Consider the following 19,681-nt stretch of genomic DNA (forward strand, 5'->3'; position numbering starts at 1 on the left):
CTCCGGGTATTTTACCACTACTGATCAGTGCTAAAGTGCATATGCTGTCAGTGTAGATTGTGTTAGGGATTGGTGTTTCCATGATTGGCCTGGTTGATTTGTGTGTCAGTCCCTAGTAAAGTGCACTGCGTGTGCCAGGGCCTGTAAATCAAATGCTGTTGGTGGGCTGCAGCACTGGATTGTCGCACACACGCACGCTCGCTCGCTCCGGATAGTCTAGGTGGCTCAGGAAAGGGCTGAATAGACCTGGGTTGCATTTAGAGTAGGGGGAGGAGATTTCCTTGCACCTGAATGGGCCTGGTCTGCCTCTGACAATGCAGTCTCCACCTTCTGCCAGGAAGCCACACCAGAGAAGGCAGAACTGGTTTTGGCTGGGCACAGACACTCTGCCTAGGAGATCAAAGGATTTTGGGATATAAATATTGGGACCTAGACCACTGGACTTTAGAACTCTTTTGGACAAAGAAAACTGCCAAGAAGAAGAGCTGGAGAAGCTGTGAGGGGGAACTACCACTTTGCTGTGTGCTTTCCTGTGTTGGCCTGTAGTGGCTGCTTCTGTCTTGGTTAGTGAAAGGACTGGACTGAACTTTCTGCAATCTACTTTTGTGAGTTTCTCCAAGGGCTTGAGGTGGAGATTGCCCCCTGTTCAAGAAGTCTCAGGAACAGCAAAGACTGCCTCAGCACTGGGGACTGTGTATTTTGTGCTGCAACAGAAGAAAAAGCAACTCAACCACGCCATTGCCGACTCAGTGTCCTGAAGGCACCGCAGAGGGCACCGCCGCAACGCTGCACCGCGACCCTGGTGTCACAGACGACGCCTGCTGATGCTGCCACCGAGCTGCTGCTCGCACCGCAACCTGTGAGCTCCGCACCACCTTGCTCCTCGACCACGCCTTGGTATCCAAGAGGACGCCGCTCCACGCCGAAATCGACGCCACTGCTTGCACCATGGTTCGAGGGCACCGCTCTTAAAGTTACACGACGCACCACTCATCCCGCACCGCAACCATGGCCTGCCGGTGCCTTCGACTCCAGTTCGTCAGCTGACAACAGCGCTTCAGCAACGACGACGATGCTGCTTGCACCCTGAACTGCCTGCACAGCGATGAGCACCACATTCACTTCACAGCGCGATCTTGGGTTAAACGATGCCATCTGACGTCACCACCGAGCCGCTACTTGTGTCGCGGCCTGAGGGCACTTCACGCTGTACTTTGCGCTGCAGCACCCGATGCCTGCTGACGCCAGCGCTCCTGACTTCAACAGAGAGGAGTTCGATCTGAAACGTGTGTGAATTTGAGGGCCCAGACGACTCCTGCACCGACCTCCGGAACGGACGCCTGCGGACGCCGTGTTTTTTGATGTTCAACGAGAGGTCGCCGGCGCCCTGCATTTCTAAAAGGTACTGTTTGCGGATCTTCCCGGCACCGTAGCTGGCCCACGAAGCCGCGGTAAGCTTGAACTGTTTGGATTTGTTTGCTGACGACGCCGTGATAGCCTCGGACGGAGCGATCGACATCAAGGAACTGTTTTTCAAGCATATTTTGTTAACTGAAGATTTGTAAGTACTGTATTGTGGATTTTTATAGTTTTTGGTCTTGTCTTAAGTATATCAAAATATTGGATATTTTTCTAAACTGGTGTGGTGTCCATTTGTAGTGCTAACACTGTATTACTGTTGGTCATGTGCAAATGCTTTAAACACTGCCTCTAAGATGAGCCTTACTGCTCTTGCCAAGCTACCAAGGGGGTGAGCAGGGGTTATTTTAGGAGTGTAACTCCTTTATCCTGCCTAGAATGGTGGTTTCTGCCTGGCTTCGGCACATGCCCTAGCCTACCAAAAATCTAATTTCTAACACAAGTGCAGTTATCTTTCAGGCACTAGGGTAATGATTTGAATGGTGAAGCAGTTGCAGTGGCACTGGGCCAAAAAGTCATCATAACTCCTCTAAACAAGCATTGGCGTAGCCAATAGGTCTCGCCTTTTGGGACCTTATAAGTGTTTAGCCATGCAACAGTTAATGTTGTGGCAGTAAGGCTATTGTGCTGGATAACTTAATACTTATAAGGTCCCAAAGGCGAGACCTATTGGCTATTTGCAAAGAATAAGGAAAATTGCTTGAAATTGAAAGAAAAAAATCTCCTCGGGCATTTCATGTAAAAGGTGAACGAGAGGTCGTACCCTGAGTTCAAAAGTCATGCGAGATCGTGACAAGGGTCCTGGTTCGAGCAAATGTTTCCCGCAGGACAATTTCTGCTTGAAACATTCTCCTTTGACATTTTCCCTCTCCAATTTTTTCGGGCACAATAAAAATATTGCACGGGCTTGCCTCTAAGCTTATCTTGCTTTTGTGAATATTTCAATTATATGGTAGCAGACCATTTTCTGCAAGAAGGCTTTAGGTTGCCTGTTCAGATCTCAAGGCCCAAGAGAATTGAGCAGCGTGCTACCTCCCACATAGTGCTGTTTGGTTAAGCACCTGTCAATGAGTATTGATGGGGGATCCTGGCAGGTCTGCTCTGTCTCTGAGCTAGAGGGACCAGAACAGTTTAGGGTTTTAAAAGGCTTTGCAAAGTACATGTATTTGTCAGTTTTGCATCAGGCAACTGTGGGTTTGTTTCTCTTTTTTTTTTTTATGGAGATTTTCTTTTGAGCAAACCGCGCAATAAAGCATGAGAGCTGTTCTTTCATTTAAATAAAAAATATCTTTCATCGCGCGAAAAACGCTGGAATGGCATATATATTTTGGACAGGGTGAACATTTTGAAAATAGGCATTAATACGACCTATTATGGTTTCTTGAAGAAGCATAGTGTGTCTGTTAGACCTGTCAGCCCTTTGGGTGGTCCCTACTCATCATTATTTATTTTGTCCCACTTTTGCCTCAAACCCTGTTAGTATTTTTCCTTTTTGGGAACCACCAGACTTTTTCGTATTGATGCAGATTCAGGGAGCCATTTTACCTACCCCTGGAACTTCTGTCTGAGGGCCTGGAGCACAAAATGGTGGCCACCTGTGACCTCATCAGAACCCACTGGAACCTACCAGCACCTTCCAGAACATTCCAGAACCCTGTGACAGTTGGAGGCGGTTTGGAATGTTGAGAAGCTAAAGCCAGAGTTGACAGTTGGAGCTGGCAGTTGGCACCTGACTGGTGAAGAGAGAGGAGCAGAAACCTGAAGGAGGAAGGAGTGAGGCAGCAGGGGTGGAAACTTGTGCCTGGAGTGGGGTCCATAAACCCACCCTTGATACTAGTCCCTACTGACTGAGCCCAGCCTGGAGCCCTGTGTGGGACAAAGCAAGAAAAACCATCTTAAGGACCTGGACAGCAGGAACAGGCCTTAGAAGTAAAGAAAAGCAAGAATCTGACCTGTTTATTGGTTTCCCTGGAGTCTGACGTCGAGAAGCCTGAGACCTGGAGCCCGAGGTGGAGAAGCGGCGCTGACTGGAAAGCAGACGTCGTACCCGGAGCCGCCAGAGGTCGAGAGAGGGCGCCGACGGAGGTCGTGAGGAGTACCAGAGGTCGAGGAGGCAGTCACCCGAGGTCGAGTGAGCGGCGTCGACGGGGGAGTGAAGTCCGCCCTCCGGAGTCGCCGGAGACCGAGGTGAAGCGTGCCGGAGGTCGGGAGTGGAGATCGCACTCCGGAGTCGCCGGAACCTGAAGAGAATCGTGCCGGAGGTCGGGAGTGGAGGTCGCACTCCGGAGTCGCCGGAACCTGAAGAGAATCGTGCCGGAGGTCGGGAGTGGAGGTCGCACTCCGGAGCCGGCGGAAGTCGACATCGAGCAAAGACAGCCCGACGTCATCGAATCGGAGGTCGACAGCGAGCCGAGGCCGCCGACATCGAACCGGAGCTGCCCGAAGTCGACATCGAGCCAAGACAGCCCGACTTTATCGAATCGGAGATAGACATCGAGCCGAGGCCGCCGACATCGAACCGGAACCGACAACCGGCGTCGTCAAGAACTGACATTGTGCCGAGGCCGCCGACATCGAACCGGAACCGCCTCACGGCGTCGACACGACTCCAGCGGCGTCGGAGCTTCATAAAAAGGGCAGTAAGTGGAATAGAGGGCGCCTAAGGCCCTGTGGAGCTCTAAGAGACCATCCTAAGGGATAAAGAGGTGTTAGAACCAGCCTGGAAGTGCCAGGGGTGGACTGAGACTGATACAGTGACCTGTGTGAGGGGTGGTGTAGTTTGGGAGAGCCAGATTCCTAGATTACCCTTGATCTACCTCAGTTTTAGCCTCAGCCTTACCCAAGCTAGGTGAGACACCCACAGGCCATCCACCTAACCACAAGCTGTGACTGGGCCAAATCAGCCCATAGTATTTTAAATGTGATCTGATTTTACAAATGTCATTGTTGGCTGGTCTTATTTATTGAGGGTACTGTATTTATTGTATTTATCTAAATTATTCCTGTAATGTATTTATTGTCCTGAGCTAACTTATTCCTGTACAGTATTTATTCCCTCACAGTATTTATTTGACCTGAACCTATTTATTGCACCTGTAAAGTGTTACTATTTATTTGACCTGCACTTTTTAAGGAGAAGCCTTGTGTTCTGTGATTGTATTATTATTTATTTAATCAGCAACTAAGAGAAAAGAAGATAAACACCGAGATATTTTCATAATTTTTAAGGTGTAGTGTCGTTTTTGGAACGGATGCACGCATGGTTATTGTATGGGTATTGCGTATGCTTAACACGGTGCCTGACCCCTGACCACTCGAGCCAAGCTACCACTGTGTATGTCTGGAAAGTCCCCGTTACCACCACCCTTTCCAGTGTGGGAGTGGGGTTTTTCTAACATAATTGGTGTTCAGCGGCGGGATCGAGCTGTGCCTACGCATACTCGACAATAACTGTGGGTAGTCCATAGGCCTACACCTGGAGTTTTCTCAAAGCGGCCTTCCTAATTGTGAGTTTTTGTTTTTTCCAAATTTACTCTGGTGGTGGGAGGAGGTATTATTAAAGGTACCCCCCCTGCATTGCTTCTGTAAAAACCTGTCTTCTGTTCTGAGTGGGCAAAATGGAGTTTGTGCTAGAAGACCTGGAAACCTATACTGTGGCCCAACTCAGGGAGTTTTGTCAGCGGGAGGGGGTGTATTGTCCCCCAGGAGCAAAGAAGGGTGCACTCCAAACCAGCTTAAGGGCTTGGGGGGAAGCACGACGAGAAAGCAAGGCTGAGGAGGAGGACAGGGATAGAGAGCCCGACAGTGAGGGAGCTGGTTTGTACCAACCTGAGGTGGGGAACCTGTTAGCGGGGCCCAGAACCATTTCCAGGAAGGGCAGCAGTGCCTCTAGCGGTGGCTTGTCGGAAGTGGAGTTAACAGACCGGAGGGAGAAAAGACAGCTCACATGGGACTTAGCAAGGCTAGAGAAAGAGAAGGAGGAACAGAGGATGGCTCATGAGCTAAGGCTGAAAGAGATAGATCTTCAGATCCTAAGAATCGGGGCACAAACTGTTCCTAATGGTGGCAGTAAAGACCAAGAAAGAGAGTTCACCAGGGAACCCAAACCCTACCTGCCAAAGGACATAGTAGCTAGCTATGGAGTGGGCGACGATATTGCCAAGTGGCTAGCGGCCTATGAGGTCTCGTTAAGGGTTCCAGAGAAGTACTGGGGAGCGGGATTGTACAAGTACATGCCTCCAGCTGGTAGGGATGCTTTATTGGCCCTAGAGGAGGATGAGCAGACCCACTACCCCACCATGAAGGTGGCGCTCATAAGAAAGTTTGGACTAACACCCGAAAAGTACCGACAGAAGTTCCGGGGTAGTCACAAACTGGGCACGCAGAATTGGGTGGACTTCCTGGACTATGCAAAGAAGGCACTAGAGGGTTGGATTCAGGGCAGTGAAGTGAGGAACTACGAGGGGTTGTTTGATTTAGTACTGAAGGAACACCTGCTCGAAAAATGTTTCCCTGAACTGCGTCAACACCTGGTGGATAGCAAGCTGACCAATCCCCGGAAGCTTGCTGAGGAGGCGGACATTTGGGCTAGTACCCGGGTGTCCACAAGGGGGACTGGAGGGGATACTCAAAAGGCCGGACAGGGCGCCCCCCAGAAGAAAGAGGGAGGGGAAAAGAAAAAGGAGTTCTCCAAAGGCCCCCAAAATAATTTCCAAGGGAAGGGAACAGGATTCACCCCTAGGGCTAACCCACCCAGAAACCCTAATCCTGGCCAGAGTCAGCAGCCAAGGGTTGTCCATTGCTACGAGTGCGGTGGCGTTGGACACTACAAGGGAGACGCGAAGTGCCCGAAACGACCACCCCCTCCCATTGGAGGAAAGACCCCCGGAGTAGCTAGTGTAGTGCTCGGGGAGGAGATGCCTTTAATTAAGGGAAGGGAGTAAGCGGGTGTCACTTTAGTGTCCCTGGGAGAACGGGAGATGGTTCCTAAGATCCAGGTGCCCGCAAATACCGTAAAGTATGGGCAGTGGGTCACCATCAACGGCCAAAGAGGGGAGGCTCTGAGAGACACAGGAGCCAGTATGACTATGGTACGTAGCCAACTGGTGTCTCCAGAGCAGGTAATTCCCGATGTACTCCACCCAGCCGCGATGGCTGACGGCAGAACAGGCCACTATCCGGTGGCCGAGGTTCCCTTTGAAGGGGGGGGGTTGCAGGTTCACTTCGAGTTGCCGTAAGCCCTGCCGTGCCAGTCGATTGTCTACTGGGGAATGACATGGAGCACAATGCTTGGAAGGAGGTGGAATACCGGACTCATACTGAGATGCTGGGTACACCTGACTGGGCCTGTGTGAGCACAAGGTCCGCGACTACCCGGAGAGGGAGTTCGTTTCGGCTGGAGCCTGGAACAAAGGCCCAGCCAGCTGCCAGTCAAGGGAAGAACCGAGGACAGGAGGAGCCTGCCTCGGCGTCCACACCCCGTAGGACGGATAGGCCACCGGAGGTGGTGGACCAGGAGTCTGCGGTGGGGGATGTCACCGAACTGGAGGACCTACCCATCCCGGCCGAGTGGCACGTGGAGGGAGGCCCGTCCAGGGAGGAATTCTGCCAGGGCCAGAGGGAGTGCCCTACCCTTGAGGGGCTGAGGCGTCAGGCCAAAGCCCAGGCAGCAGGGAACGTTGAAGGGAACTACAGTGTTTACTGGGAGGATGGCCTCCTCTACAGTGAACCCAAGGCACCCCTACATGGATCGTCACGAGCCTTGGTAGTCCCTCAACGTTATCGAGCCTTCCTTCTGGAGTTGGTTCACGAGATCCCCTTGGCAGGACACCTGGGGCAAGACAAGACCTTCGCCCGTCTTGTCCCACACTTTTATTGGCCTCAAATGAAAGTGTCGTCCGATACCTACTGCCGGACATGTGTGTCTTGCCAAGCCAGTGGGAAAACAGGGGTGAAGCTAAAAGCTCCCCTGGAACCACTTCCTGTCGTTAGCACCCCCTTTGAAAGGGTGGGCATCGACATTGTGGGTCCGTTAGATCCACCTACTACAGCTGGTCACAGGTTTATCCTGGTTCTGGTGGATCATGCCACACGGTACCCAGAGGCAATACCTCTGAGGACCATAACAGCACCTGTTGTGGCTAGGGCCCTGATGGGAATCTTTACCCGAGTGGGTTTTCCCAAGGAAGTTGTGTCCGACAGGGGGACCAACTTCATGTCAGCGTACATGCGGGCCATGTGGAAGGAGTGTGGAGTGACCTACCGGTTCACAACTCCTTACCACCCCCAGACCAATGGTCTGGTGGAGAGGTTTAACAAAACCCTGAAAGGCATGATCAGAAGTCTGCCTGAAAGCCTGCGGAGGAAATGGGACGTGCACCTACCCTGTCTACTCTTTTCTTACAGGGAAGTGCCACAGAAGGGAGTGGGCCTCAGCCCCTTCGAGCTTTTGTATGGGCACCCTGTACGTGGACCTCTCAACCTGGTGAGAGACGGATGGGAAAGAACTCCCAGAAAGCTTCCCCAGGATGTGGTGAGCTACATGCTGGCCTTCCGTAGCCAAATGGCTAAGTTGTGGAAGCAAGCTTCTGACAAATTGGAAGCCAGCCAAGCAGTAATGAAGGCGTGGTATGACCACAACGCTCACCCGGTGGAGTTGGAGCCTGGCCAGAAGGTGTGGGTGATCGAACCAGGAGAGCTTAGCGCCCTCCAGGATCGCTGGTCAGGACCCTTTGAGGTGTTGGAGAAGAAGGGTAAGGCTACCTACTTGGTGGATCTTAAGACCCCTCGTCAGCCCCTACGGGTGCTGCACGCCAACCGCCTCAAACCCCACCACGAGAGGCCCGAAGTCATCTTGATGATGGTGACTGACGGAGCAGAGGACGCGGAAAGCGAGCCTCTCCCCGATTTGTTTGCGTCTCAAGAAAAGGATGGGTCGGTGGAGGGAGTGATTCTCTCCCCATCTCTAACTCCTGAACAGCAGGAGGACTGCCGCCAGGTCCTGGGGCAGTACTCTTCGTTGTTCTCCCTTGTTCCGGGTAGGACTCACCTGTGCGTCCATGACGTGGACACAGGAGACAGCCCACCTGTGAAGTCCAAGATCTACCGGATGTCAGACAAGGTGAAGGCCAGCATTAACAGTGAAGTCACTAAGATTCTGGAGCTAGGAGTGATCGAACCTTCTAGCAGCCCCTGGTCCAGTCCAGTGTTGTTAGTACCAAAAGCTGCACCACCGGGTGCACAACCGGAACTGAGGTTCTGTGTGGACTACCGGGGACTGAATTCAGTAACCAAAACTGATGCTCATCCGATCCCTAGGGCGGATGAATTGATTGACCGGCTGGGAGCTGCCCAATATCTAAGTACCTTTGACCTTACTTCTGGGTACTGGCAGATCTCTTTGACTGATGGAGCAAGGGAAAGGTCAGCCTTCTCCACGCCCAATGGCCACTACCAGTTCTGTGTGATGCCCTTTGGGCTCAAGAACGCACCTGCCACGTTTCAGCGCCTGGTAAACCAGATCCTCACCGGAATGGAGAGTTTCTCTGCTGCTTATCTGGATGACATAGCCGTCTTCAGTAACAGCTGGGAGGATCACTTGCGTCACCTGCAAGCTGTTCTCCAGGCCCTGAGACAAGCTGGATTGACGATCAAGGCCAGCAAGTGCCAGATCGGGCAGGGGTCGGTAGTGTACCTTCGACACTTGGTGGGTAGGGGAGCGGTGCAACCCCTCCAGGCGAAGATCGAGGCCATCATGGCCTGGGAACCCCCCAAGACACAGACTGAGGTCCGAGCTTTTCTGGGCCTCACGGTATACTACCGCCGCTTCGTGAAGGGGTACGGTACCATCGTAGCCCCCCTCACGGAGCTCACGTCCAAGAAACAACCTCGACGGGTAGTCTGGACGGAGGCTTGTCAGCAGGCCTTTGTGAAGCTGAAGCAAGCCATGTGCGAGGCCCCGGTCTTAAGGGACCCAGACTTTTCCAAGGAGTATATTGTCCAGACAGATGCATCAGAACATGGCATTGGGGCAGTATTATCGCAACTCAATGAAGAGGGTCTGGATCAACCCGTGGTCTTCCTATCCCGGAGACTACTTCCCAGGGAACAGAAGTGGAGTGCAATAGAGCGTGAAGCCTTTGCAGTGGTATGGGCTCTGAAGAAGTTGCGGCCATACCTGTTTGGCTCGCACTTCCTGGTTCAGACCGACCACAAACCCCTTCGTTGGCTGATGCAGATGAAGGGGGAGAATCCCAAGTTGTTGAGGTGGTCTATTTCCCTACAGGGAATGGACTTTCAGGTGGAACATCGGCCTGGAGTGGACCACGCCAATGCAGACGGTCTCTCAAGGTATTTCCGCCTTAGTGATGAGAACTCCCAAGGGGTTGGGTAGCTCTCCCCACTCTCAGCTGGGGGGGACGCGTGTTAGACCTGTCAGCCCTTTGGGTGGTCCCTCCTCATCATTATTTATTTTGTCCCACTTTTGCCTCAAACCCTGTTAGTATTTTTCCTTTTTGGGAACCACCAGACTTTTTTGTATTGATGCAGATTCAGGGAGCCATTTTACCTACCCCTGGAACTTCTGTCTGAGGGCCTGGAGCACAAAATGGTGGCCACCTGTGACCTCATCAGAACCCACTGGAACCTACCAGCACCTTCCAGAACATTCCAGAACCCTGTGACAGTTGGAGGCGGTTTGGAATGTTGAGAAGCTAAAGCCAGAGTTGACAGTTGGAGCTGGCAGTTGGCACCTGACTGGTGAAGAGAGAGGAGCAGAAACCTGAAGGAGGAAGGAGTGAGGCAGCAGGGGTGGAAACTTGTGCCTGGAGTGGGGTCCATAAACCCACCCTTGATACTAGTCCCTACTGACTGAGCCCAGCCTGGAGCCCTGTGTGGGACAAAGCAAGAAAAACCATCTTAAGGACCTGGACAGCAGGAACAGGCCTTAGAAGTAAAGAAAAGCAAGAATCTGACCTGTTTATTGGTTTCCCTGGAGTCCGACGTCGAGAAGCCTGAGACCTGGAGCCCGAGGTGGAGAAGCGGCGCTGACTGGAAAGCAGACGTCGTACCCGGAGCCGCCAGAGGTCGAGTGAGCGGCGTCGACGGGGGAGTGAAGTCCGCCCTCCGGAGTCGCCGGAGACCGAGGTGAAGCGTGCCGGAGGTCGGGAGTGGAGATCGCACTCCGGAGTCGCCGGAACCTGAAGAGAATCGTGCCGGAGGTCGGGAGTGGAGGTCGCACTCCGGAGTCGCCGGAACCTGAAGAGAATCGTGCCGGAGGTCGGGAGTGGAGGTCGCACTCCAGAGCCGGCGGAAGTCGACATCGAGCCAAGACAGCCCGACGTCATCGAATCGGAGGTTGACAGCGAGCCGAGGCCGCCGACATCGAACCGGAGCTGCCCGAAGTCGACATCGAGCCAAGACAGCCCGACGTCATCGAATCGGAGATAGACATCGAGCCGAGGCCGCCGACATCGAACCGGAACCGCCTACCGGCGTCGTCAAGAACTGACATTGTGCCGAGGCCGCCGACATCGAACCGGAACCGCCTCACGGCGTCGACACGACTCCAGCGGCGTCGGAGCTTCATAAAAAGGGCAGTAAGTGGAATAGAGGGCGCCTAAGGCCCTGTGGAGCTCTAAGAGACCATCCTAAGGGATAAAGAGGTGTTAGAACCAGCCTGGAAGTGCCAGGGGTGGACTGAGACTGATACAGTGACCTGTGTGAGGGGTGGTGTAGTTTGGGAGAGCCAGATTCCTAGATTACCCTTGATCTACCTCAGTTTTAGCCTCAGCCTTACCCAAGCTAGGTGAGACACCCACAGGCCATCCACCTAACCACAAGCTGTGACTGGGCCAAATCAGCCCATAGTATTTTAAATGTGATCTGATTTTACAAATGTCATTGTTGGCTGGTATTATTTATTGAGGGTACTGTATTTATTGTATTTATCTAAATTATTCCTGTAATGTATTTATTGTCCTGAGCTAACTTATTCCTGTACAGTATTTATTCCCTCACAGTATTTATTTGACCTGAACCTATTTATTGCACCTGTAAAGTGTTACTATTTATTTGACCTGCACTTTTTAAGGAGAAGCCTTGTGTTCTGTGATTGTATTATTATTTATTTAATCAGCAACTAAGAGAAAAGAAGATAAACACAGAGATATTTTCATAATTTTTAAGGTGTAGTGTCGTTTTTGGAACGGATGCACGCATGGTTATTGTATGGGTATTGCGTATGCTTAACACGGTGCCTGACCCCTGACCACTCGAGCCAAGCTACCACTGTGTATGTCTGGAAAGTCCCCGTTACCACCACCCTTTCCGGTGTGGGAGTGGGGTTTTTCTAACAGTGTCAAAGTGAATAAGAAAGACTGATATAAGTAATGAGATGCCACGCAGCGCCAAACCAATATTGACGCAAACCTGATGAGCAGACTTAGAGCAAAATCTAGTATTCGATGGCAGGAGACGGCACCTGACTGAACATGTAGATGACAAATGATACAACATTTAACTTCCAAAATACCACGTAATTTGGACTAGTTTCGAGAAATTTTATTCTGCCCCAAAACATCTTGCCATAGAGTGTAGTAATAGAAGCTATTCGCAAGATGGCGCTCATGTCTCTGGTATGCGGTTCTGAAATCAGAAGTACCCGCTCTCAACATGGGAAAGGCAGAGCACCAGAGAGCAACATACATTGAGAATAAATATAAACAACCTTCGATACTCTACATTGGGTGCCGCTCTGATTCTGTAGACACCGCCCAAAACAGGTGCCCACAGCCGAGTTTATATTTAATTACGGGCACAAAGACAAGTTAAAACAAGCATTGGCATAGCCAATAGGTCTCGCCTTTGGGACCTTATAAGTGTTTAGCCATGCAGCAGTTGCATAACTAAATACTTATAAGGTCCCAAAAGCGACACCTATTGGCTATGTCAAGCGGCAGTGTGGCCGCGAAAGTGAAAGTAATCGCGGGAAAGCGCAGCGCGCGCGCCCGCGCACATGCACTGTAGCTCTAGGCTGGCCTGGTAGCACTTTTTGGAGCCCTCTCAATAAGTCTCGCCAGACCAGCGCATGCGCTGAGTAAGGCGAGACCTAAAAAAACAGCTACAGGAGGTGACAGTCCGTATTGACATTCAAAGTCGATGGTTGCATATGATTTACCCAGCAAGAGACTTACAACTTGCACAAAAGACGATCGTTTTATTTTTTTGCTTCATAATTCAGGCAAAGCTACCACATAATCTGGTATTTCATGGTCCATAATTCTGGTGCGCCATCAGCAAGACTGTATATTTGTACAGAGAATAAATAACAAACAAATATTCTCTGGTTTAAACTCACCTTGACTTTAATGTTTCCATCTCTACCCCTAAAATAAACAATTATGCCCTGGTTTGAAGACACTATGGTTAAGGGAAAATTGTCCCCTCAGAATAAATAATAAACCGTAAACACAAAGCATCCTAATAGAAGTCTCTACAGCTGAGGTATGTGCTAGTGGAATAAATACCTATAAAAAACGGAAAGGCCCTGCTTAAACATCGCCACGACTGAGACTTTTGGAGTTAGAAACAAGCGCGCGCGTGACTTGTGCTCAAAGTAAAAAAAAACATAAATAAATAAAGTTTGAGAGGCAGCATGGGGAGGGGAGAGAGGAGGGGGCCTGCGCCTGTTCCCTTTGCGGGAGCGAGCAGGGGCACCATATGTTTGCAAGTTAATTACAAACATATGGAGTCAAAGCTCGCTCCCGCAAGGGAATCACCAAATGTGCACGCGTTGCTATTGAAAGCAATGCAACGCATGCACGTTTTTAGGGCAAAACCTGAATCGATTCCATAAGGTCTCTCCTATGCAGCGCATGCGCTGCGTAGGCGAGACCTAAAAACAAATAATTGCTATATTTTACTTGAACAGGCAGTCACAAATGCAGTTATCTTGCAGGCACTAGGGGAACAATTTAAATGGTGCAGCAGGTGTCCTGGCACTGGGCCCAAAAGTTGTCATAACTACGCTAAACAGATAATATTGCTATTACATCAATTAATTCTAAAATTTCCCTCTGATTTAATTTTTCAAAATTTTTCTATTACTTACCCGCACTGTACCAGCACAGTATATTTCCTTTTTGTACATAAAGAAGTCATAACACTTTAGAAGACTTTCTGTAACTTATATTTTACAACTTCTCGGCAAGCTACAATAAAAAACAGCTTCTTATTAATCAAATAGGCAAAACCTAATTATTTACCAATGCTTGTTTTTTCTATGTATTTGCTATTGAAGCAATGGCGGCACACCGCGCTGTAGTGTGAAACATCTTAAGCTAAAATGTGGCGTGCCGCCATTGCTTCAAAAGTAAGTAAATAGAACAAAAAAAGCAGGCAGATGCCACATTTCATTCCATTTATTTACTTTTGTATCAGTCACGGCATGCCGCGCTTTAGCTCTAAACATTTAAAGTTAAACCTGTGCTGTCATTGCTGCAAAACTAAATTTTTCAAAATGCGGCAGACAATCGGGTTAGTTTTGGGCACAATTCCTTCAGCATTAAAATGGCGGCCACGCTTTTGTTTTCTACTACAAGTTTTACTACACTCTAAGGTGGAGTGTAGTAAAAGTTTTTTTTTTGGCGAGCTGTGCAGAACAAAACAGAAGTGCGGTCGCCTTTTTAAAGTTGAAGGCGCTGGAAATTGTATCCAACTTGTTGCGTTTAGCATGGTGTGATGAGCAGAGAGAGTTACCACCTCAATTACACTCGTCCGTTAACTGGACATGGCCGCACAAGCTTGGTTTAAACACATTTTTTAACACAAATTAAGCACTAATTGTTGGCCAATTTCCTTCTGATTGTTATTTTCCACCCACACTGAGGGTTTTGTTTTGCTTTTCTTTAACTAATTTTTGTTGAGACTGGAAACTTTTTACTGTGCTGTTTGTAATTTGTTGGTGCTGTTGCGTTGGTCGCGACATCTTTGATAGGCAGGGGGCATGTCCTGTCTTTTAGCGTCCGATGTCCCTATCCGACGGGTTCTGGGTCTCTGCAGCAGAGGAGGGCAAAATCCTTGTTGGGTGCCCAGGGACTCTGCTCTGATGAAGTGAGTACTTCACAGGCCCTGCGCGGTGGCGGGAGTGCACAGAGCCTTCCCAGTGCACAGCACAGCCAGTAGAGAAGTGATGTCACTCACTAGTGGGACACAGGTAACCAGCGTCTTACCTCACAGGTCAGTTTTCTTCAGCCTGTCCTGCCCCAGGGCACTTCCCAAATGCAGAACTCGCTGCCCGCGTTTCTATGGTATGTGACTGAAGCAGGTAAACCTTGGCCTCCTGCAGCCCAAGAGGTTCCTTAAACACGGTGCTGTCATCTTGACACTTCTCACGTGGATTACCCAGGTTGTACTCAGAGAACACATTTACATCAGTCCATGCCCATACTTGTTAGTTTTTTTATTTGATTTTTTATTACATTGTTCAGAATATGAACGGGAAATATAATTTGCAGAAGTGCTCCTTTACAGTCGGGAAGAATACAGAGAAATGATTAAGTGAAGGTAGAACGAGATAAAAGAAGACAAAAAACATTTAAGTGTGTATGTCCAACTTTCATCACTTTGTTGGGGTGAGGTTCATTTCAGGTAATTTCTAGAAATTGTTTGAGACCGAGGTATTTACTTCTTCCAAGCCATCTGACACATCTAAGGGGGCAATCACAAGTGGCCCAGTACATGGATGCAGTAATTCTCAGTGCACTATTACCTTGCAGTATTTCTTCCCTGCTCAGTTCATCCTGAGTTTTGCACCTGGGATATGGAATAACATCCAGGAATCAGTGCTTTCGAGCTAAATCAGGCATGCTATTTGGTAATTTTGACCAGAATATCACATAGACATTATGCTTGCTTTTTGTTTTTTAACTTTGTCATTTTATAACCTGCATAATAACTAACATCAGAAATGCATGTGAATGCAGCAACACAGCATTATAATATTTCAGACAGCTGTCCGGCTTGTTGTTCTGTCGCTGGAGTTGAGCTACTAAGACTACAAGCACAAAGTGCATTGTTTGTTTCTGGCTTTGACAGTGCTTCACGTTACGCAACGGCAGTGTAAAATGCTTGCAAAGCAAAAAACATAACTAAATAACTTTGTCATTTACAATGCCAATAGCTCTAACTTTCACAAATGTGAGACCTTTTGCATTGCAAATAGTTGTTGGCTTAAACAATCTGGAGTCTCCCGCCTGAATCAAGTATGTATGCTTAATTTTCGTCTAGAACTGGCCTACTTATTGTGTTTTTTCTTAGTTCCCGATTGATTAAGACCCTGCAACCCATTTCCCCCTAAAAATGTTCTGCAGTTAGAGTATAATTTAGTTTAAATGCTTGTTGAAAGTTGCTTCATGAGTGTTATTTAGAAAAGAGAGAAGGCTGTCATATATAATAATGTAGTCCTTAATTTCCACTGTTTGTCAATCTATATTTCGCTTCAAGTTTTGATATAGGATTCATGAAGCATACTGTAATTGCTCAATTTGGTTACGTTATCATATTTTGGCTTCTCCATCTGTTTTGCCATAATCTGTCAATAAAGCATTGTTATAATACAAAAAAAAAATAGAACACAATGAGTCTTCTTGAGGGATGGAAAGGCAGCTGGACAAGGGGAAACAGTTACATTTACTGCAGCGCTGCTTTAAAGACAAACCATTGAAGAAAAAAATAGATATCTCTTTAAGGATATTATGCGGAGCCCATTTGTTTATTTTGGTTACTATAATGAGGAGCCTTCAGGCAAATGCTGCCCATAGCCAAATAAGAACACAGATTGTAGCGACCAGCATTCGTCTGTAAATATAGGGACAGTCTATCTTCAGTTTTAGTGTGTAGGCACTATTGTCCATAAACTCAGCCACCGCCCTATCACAGCCATTCTACAGTTGCTACTTGATCACTAGCTTCATCTATGGATTCTCACATCCTTCTCAAACAGGAATTCCTATGTGGTCAGTGGCACTGCCATCCACAGGGACGTATGTCCCTCACTTATAAATGCACCCTCTGGTCGCCAGATGACTATTTCAAGATCCCGTACCAGCGGACCGGTTCCTTTAATGATTTCTTTGTAGTTTTGCTAGATTAGGCAGGTTGGATGATGAGCTTGCCTACCCACAGCTTTTGATATGCGAGTGTGTAAGCACCAGTGGAGCACTTGGTGGGCTCTGCTGTGCTGGACTTAATGGTTACAACACGGTTGTTAACATACTAAATGGGTATTTCGGCACAATATGTTCTAATGAGGCATTTTCAGCTTCCCAGATGGAAAGCTGAGTTTTAATGCCCATACACTTTAATTATAGGAAGATCCATGTTTAAGGAAACAGACTTGTTAGTGCCTTTAGTTGAATAGGATGTACTCTGATTGTGAAATTCCATCTATCTTTGCGACTGTAACATCCAGTTTATTATATTTTTCAAGGTGTGAAGATGTTATCAGCCCTTCAACTCCTAAAGCAATTGTGGAAGGAATTATTGAGGAGGAGGATGAGGAGGAGGAAGAAGAAGACGAAGAGGAGGGAGAAGGTTGTCATACGTGTAGCAAGAAGAAGAAGGAAGATGACACAGAGGTCCGAGCTGGTTACTGGCAGGCTTCCTGATTTAGCCATTTATTTCAGTTGACGAGTGTTATTGTGTGGGATTTTGGTACTTCTGGAGGCGGTTAGGTTAAACCTCCCCTGGGGCCAAGTGAAGGAGTGCTGCTCTGCGCCTTTCTGTAGTTGCATTGCCCGAATATCTCTTGTACCAGGCTACACTCACTGATCTACTGCTTGTTAGGAGGTGATGCATATACCAGAGAAACAGACTGCTTGAAAAGGATTAATTGGCGGAATATCTCTCCATACTAAAAGGATGCTTAGCAAGTCATCAACAGTCTTAATGTGTATGTATATATCGATCACACAAAATCCATATTTTTTCATCAAACCTATAGGGAATCCTGAATACCTTCATCCACAATTTTATTTCAGAAATGTTATTTATTATAAACATCATCATATATAAATACATGTATCAATACATATCACAGTGCAAAACATAACAAAAATGACCCAAATGGCAGAGGCCATATACCAAATATTTAAGCCCAATACAGCTACCCCCACTGATACCCAGATTCAAACGCCCATACACCTCTCAAACCATTCATTTAACAGATACTCGCAACCATATCAACAACTTACAGATAAACAAGACCAGTATAAAACAGAAAACAAAACTCAACAGAATGTACTGATGGACAAACCAATATAGCAAAAGCAAGCAATTTCAAAATTCGATTATTTTGCATGCATGTAGCTAACAAAAAAGTTCTTCAAAAACATAATTGCTTGACATTTCATACATTCCAATGGTAATCTTGTTAACTGGAGATGCGCCGACGCACGTTTCAGTGGAGACCCACAGATATGGTCACACCTTCTTTAGGGTGCTAACACAATCAGACGTAGGGCGAAAAAAGTGTTGCATCCAATGCGGAATCTGGCTCCTGGTGTGCTGCTAACAAGGCAAGGCTTCCCTCAAGTTTGAGTAAAGAGGGAACTCAGTAACACACTAAGTCCACTGAGCCAGATTCTGCATTGGATGCACCCCTTTTTTCGCTCGGTTTGATTGTTTGCGCCCTGAAGAAGGTGTGACAATACTGTAGGTCTCCACCGAAACGCGCATCTTCAGTTAACAAGACTCGACCATTAGAATGTATGAAATGTCAAGCAATTGTGCTTTTGAATAAATTATTTATTAACTACATGCAAGCAAAGTAATTGCATTTTACATTTTTCTGCTTGCTTTTTTGCTATATTTGTTTGTCCATCAGTACATTTTGTTGAGCTTTCTGTTTTCTGTTTTATACATGTCTTGTTTATCTGTAAGTTGTTGATATGGTTGAGAGTATCTGTTGAATTAATGGTTTGAGAGGTGTATGGGAATCTGGGTATTAGTGTGGGGTAGCTGTATGGGGCTTAAATGTATGGTATACCTTCTCTTTGCCATTTGGGTCATTTTTATGTTTTGCACTGTGATCTATATATAGAGACATGTATTTATATATGATGTTTATGATAAATAACTTAAACAAATTGTGGCTGATGGTATTAATAATTCCTTATCTGTTTCATAAAAAAATATTTTTCGTGTGATAGATACATACACTAAGACTGTTGATGACTTGGTAAGCATCCATTTAGTATGGCGAGATATTCCGCCAACTAATAATTTACAGGCAGTCTGTTTTGTTTCTTTGGTATATGCATTTGCTTCCCTGATTTGTCGATCTATTCATTTTTTACTAATGGGCCCTCTTTTTTGGTTTATTTATTGCTTGTGAGGTGAGTCATTAGTCTGTGGGTCGCTTCCATTAGGACAAACCTTTCCATCTGGGATTGGGGAGCTACTCTGCCAATCACTCCCATGTCTTTTTTTTTTTTAGTGCCATAGCTTAGATCTGTGCCACAAACGTCTCTTTATTATCATAAGTGAGTGTTTTTAGATTCCAAAGCCCAACCCCCTAAAACATTTAGTAGTGTTCTTCAGAAGTCCTTCCTTTAAATTTCTTTCAATGAAATCGTGAAGCGATTGGAGTTGTGGTCCCTCGGGTTCCTGCTGTAATGCTTACTCCGGTGACGTCAGATATCGCAGCCCGGCAGACCTCCATGCCATAGGCACAATCAAAGGTACCCAAACCAGCTATCCATTTCACTTTCAGGAGCACAGGAGCAGGGTAGGATTAATACCAGTCTTCATCACCACCAAAGTAAATAAGTGGGGGTCTATATCTGAAAGGATACTTTGGCTAACTCGCTCTAGTGATATCTGAAAGAAACACGTTAGTTAGATTCCTCACCTTAGAATATCCCCAGGCGTCAGACTGGATCCGGAAGATTTTTCGTCAGCAATACCCCTTGCTCGTCGCTAGGCGTCGTCTGCGGCTCCGCGTCCGTCGTCTGCGTCGTGCGCCGGAATGACGTCGTCGGAGTACTTAGACGCCGCCCTCGTGCGCTGACGTCAGTTCTTCTTTTTTCCGCGCCAGTAAGCGCAGATCCGGGAGAGCTACCCCTTTAGTCACTTTTTGACTAACTTTTTTCGATCCTTTTTGATCTTGTCTCGACTCCGGTGCCGGTAGGATGCCTGGTTTTAAAGCCTGTGCTGACTGCAACCGCTTGATGTCGGTTACGGACCATCACCGCCGGTGCCTTTA

At 47.9% G+C, this 19,681-nt stretch overlaps 1 protein-coding gene across 1 annotated transcript in view; it reads left to right on the forward strand.

Annotated features, from left to right (window-relative positions):
* The window catches only part of PPME1 (protein phosphatase methylesterase 1), a 252,908-nt gene that overhangs the window by 127,834 nt on the left and 105,393 nt on the right, over positions 1-19,681 (forward strand). Inside the window, exon 9 of the mRNA XM_085623336.1 lies at positions 16,907-17,054. Within this exon, the coding sequence (XP_085479462.1) occupies positions 16,907-17,054 (148 nt within the window). The remainder of the gene's footprint in view (positions 1-16,906; positions 17,055-19,681) is intronic.

Source organism: Triturus cristatus, chromosome 8 (assembly GCF_964204655.1).
Source record: "Triturus cristatus chromosome 8, aTriCri1.1, whole genome shotgun sequence".
In the NCBI taxonomy this organism is placed as follows: Eukaryota; Metazoa; Chordata; class Amphibia; order Caudata; family Salamandridae; genus Triturus; species Triturus cristatus.